The following is an 800-nucleotide window of genomic DNA, read 5'->3' on the forward strand; positions in this document are numbered from 1 at the left end:
ACCATTCCAAAGGCCCGGGTAGAAATTTGTTCAGAACCTGTAATGTTTAATGGCTTGTAAGTAATGTACAAAGACTTATCTCACGGAAAGCAAAGCATGTAAAAAGGCTTTTTGTCATCAATTATTTTTTATTTTATTTAGACAGAACTTTTAAGTATGAGGGAATCCTTTCGATATTGAACTTTTAGATTGGACTATAGTCTCAGAATAAACAGGGTTTATACGCGATCTGGAAAAGTCATGGAATCTGAAAATAGCCCAAAAAGTCATGGAATCTGAAAATCCTCCAAAAAGCCATGGACATTTTAAAGAAGTTTGATTGTACTCGTATACTTTCAACCATTACCTTATACCTGAGCGTAACTTCGCCATCGTTTTCTCTCAGGTTGAGAACCTGAGGTTTGCCATCTCTCATGCCAACTGGCTTCTGCTTTCTATCGTACTTGAAGTACGTGGATCCGTACAGGAGAGTCAGATTGGTCTTGTTCTGATGAGCGAAGAGATTGATGTAGTAGTCCTGGCCTTGGGTGAGATTGGAAAAGGTATGACTAGTTCGGTTCCCAACGCATTTGATCTGAAAATAAAGAATGCTCTGTTAGTGGATGTGTAGTTGTCAAGAACCTGCCTCGGTGGTGTAGTGGTTAAGACGCTCGCCTGGTAAACAGGAAGGTGTGGTGAGAATTTAACCGCAATAGTAGTAGCCTACTGCTGGAGTAAAGGGACTTTTCCGTCCCATGCGAGCAGTATAAATAATCACTATTATTATTACTCTAGAAAAAAAAAAGGTATAATTGCATAAA

The 800-nt window shown here is 39.1% G+C and overlaps 1 protein-coding gene across 1 annotated transcript; it reads right to left on the bottom strand.

Annotated features, from left to right (window-relative positions):
• Window positions 1–7: 7 nt before the first annotated feature.
• Window positions 8–574, bottom strand: LOC103523469 (protein NDNF-like; the record flags this gene model as incomplete). Its single annotated transcript, XM_008488510.2, has 2 exons — window positions 8–37; window positions 354–574. Coding segments are annotated over 2 exons (228 nt in total), but the record flags the coding sequence as incomplete, so codon positions are not given.
• Between the last annotated feature and the right edge of the window lie 226 nt (window positions 575–800).

The sequence above is a fragment of the Diaphorina citri genome, unplaced genomic scaffold (genome assembly GCF_000475195.1).
Source record: "Diaphorina citri unplaced genomic scaffold, Diaci psyllid genome assembly version 1.1 scaffold24024, whole genome shotgun sequence".
Lineage (NCBI taxonomy): Eukaryota > Metazoa > Arthropoda > Insecta > Hemiptera > Psyllidae > Diaphorina > Diaphorina citri.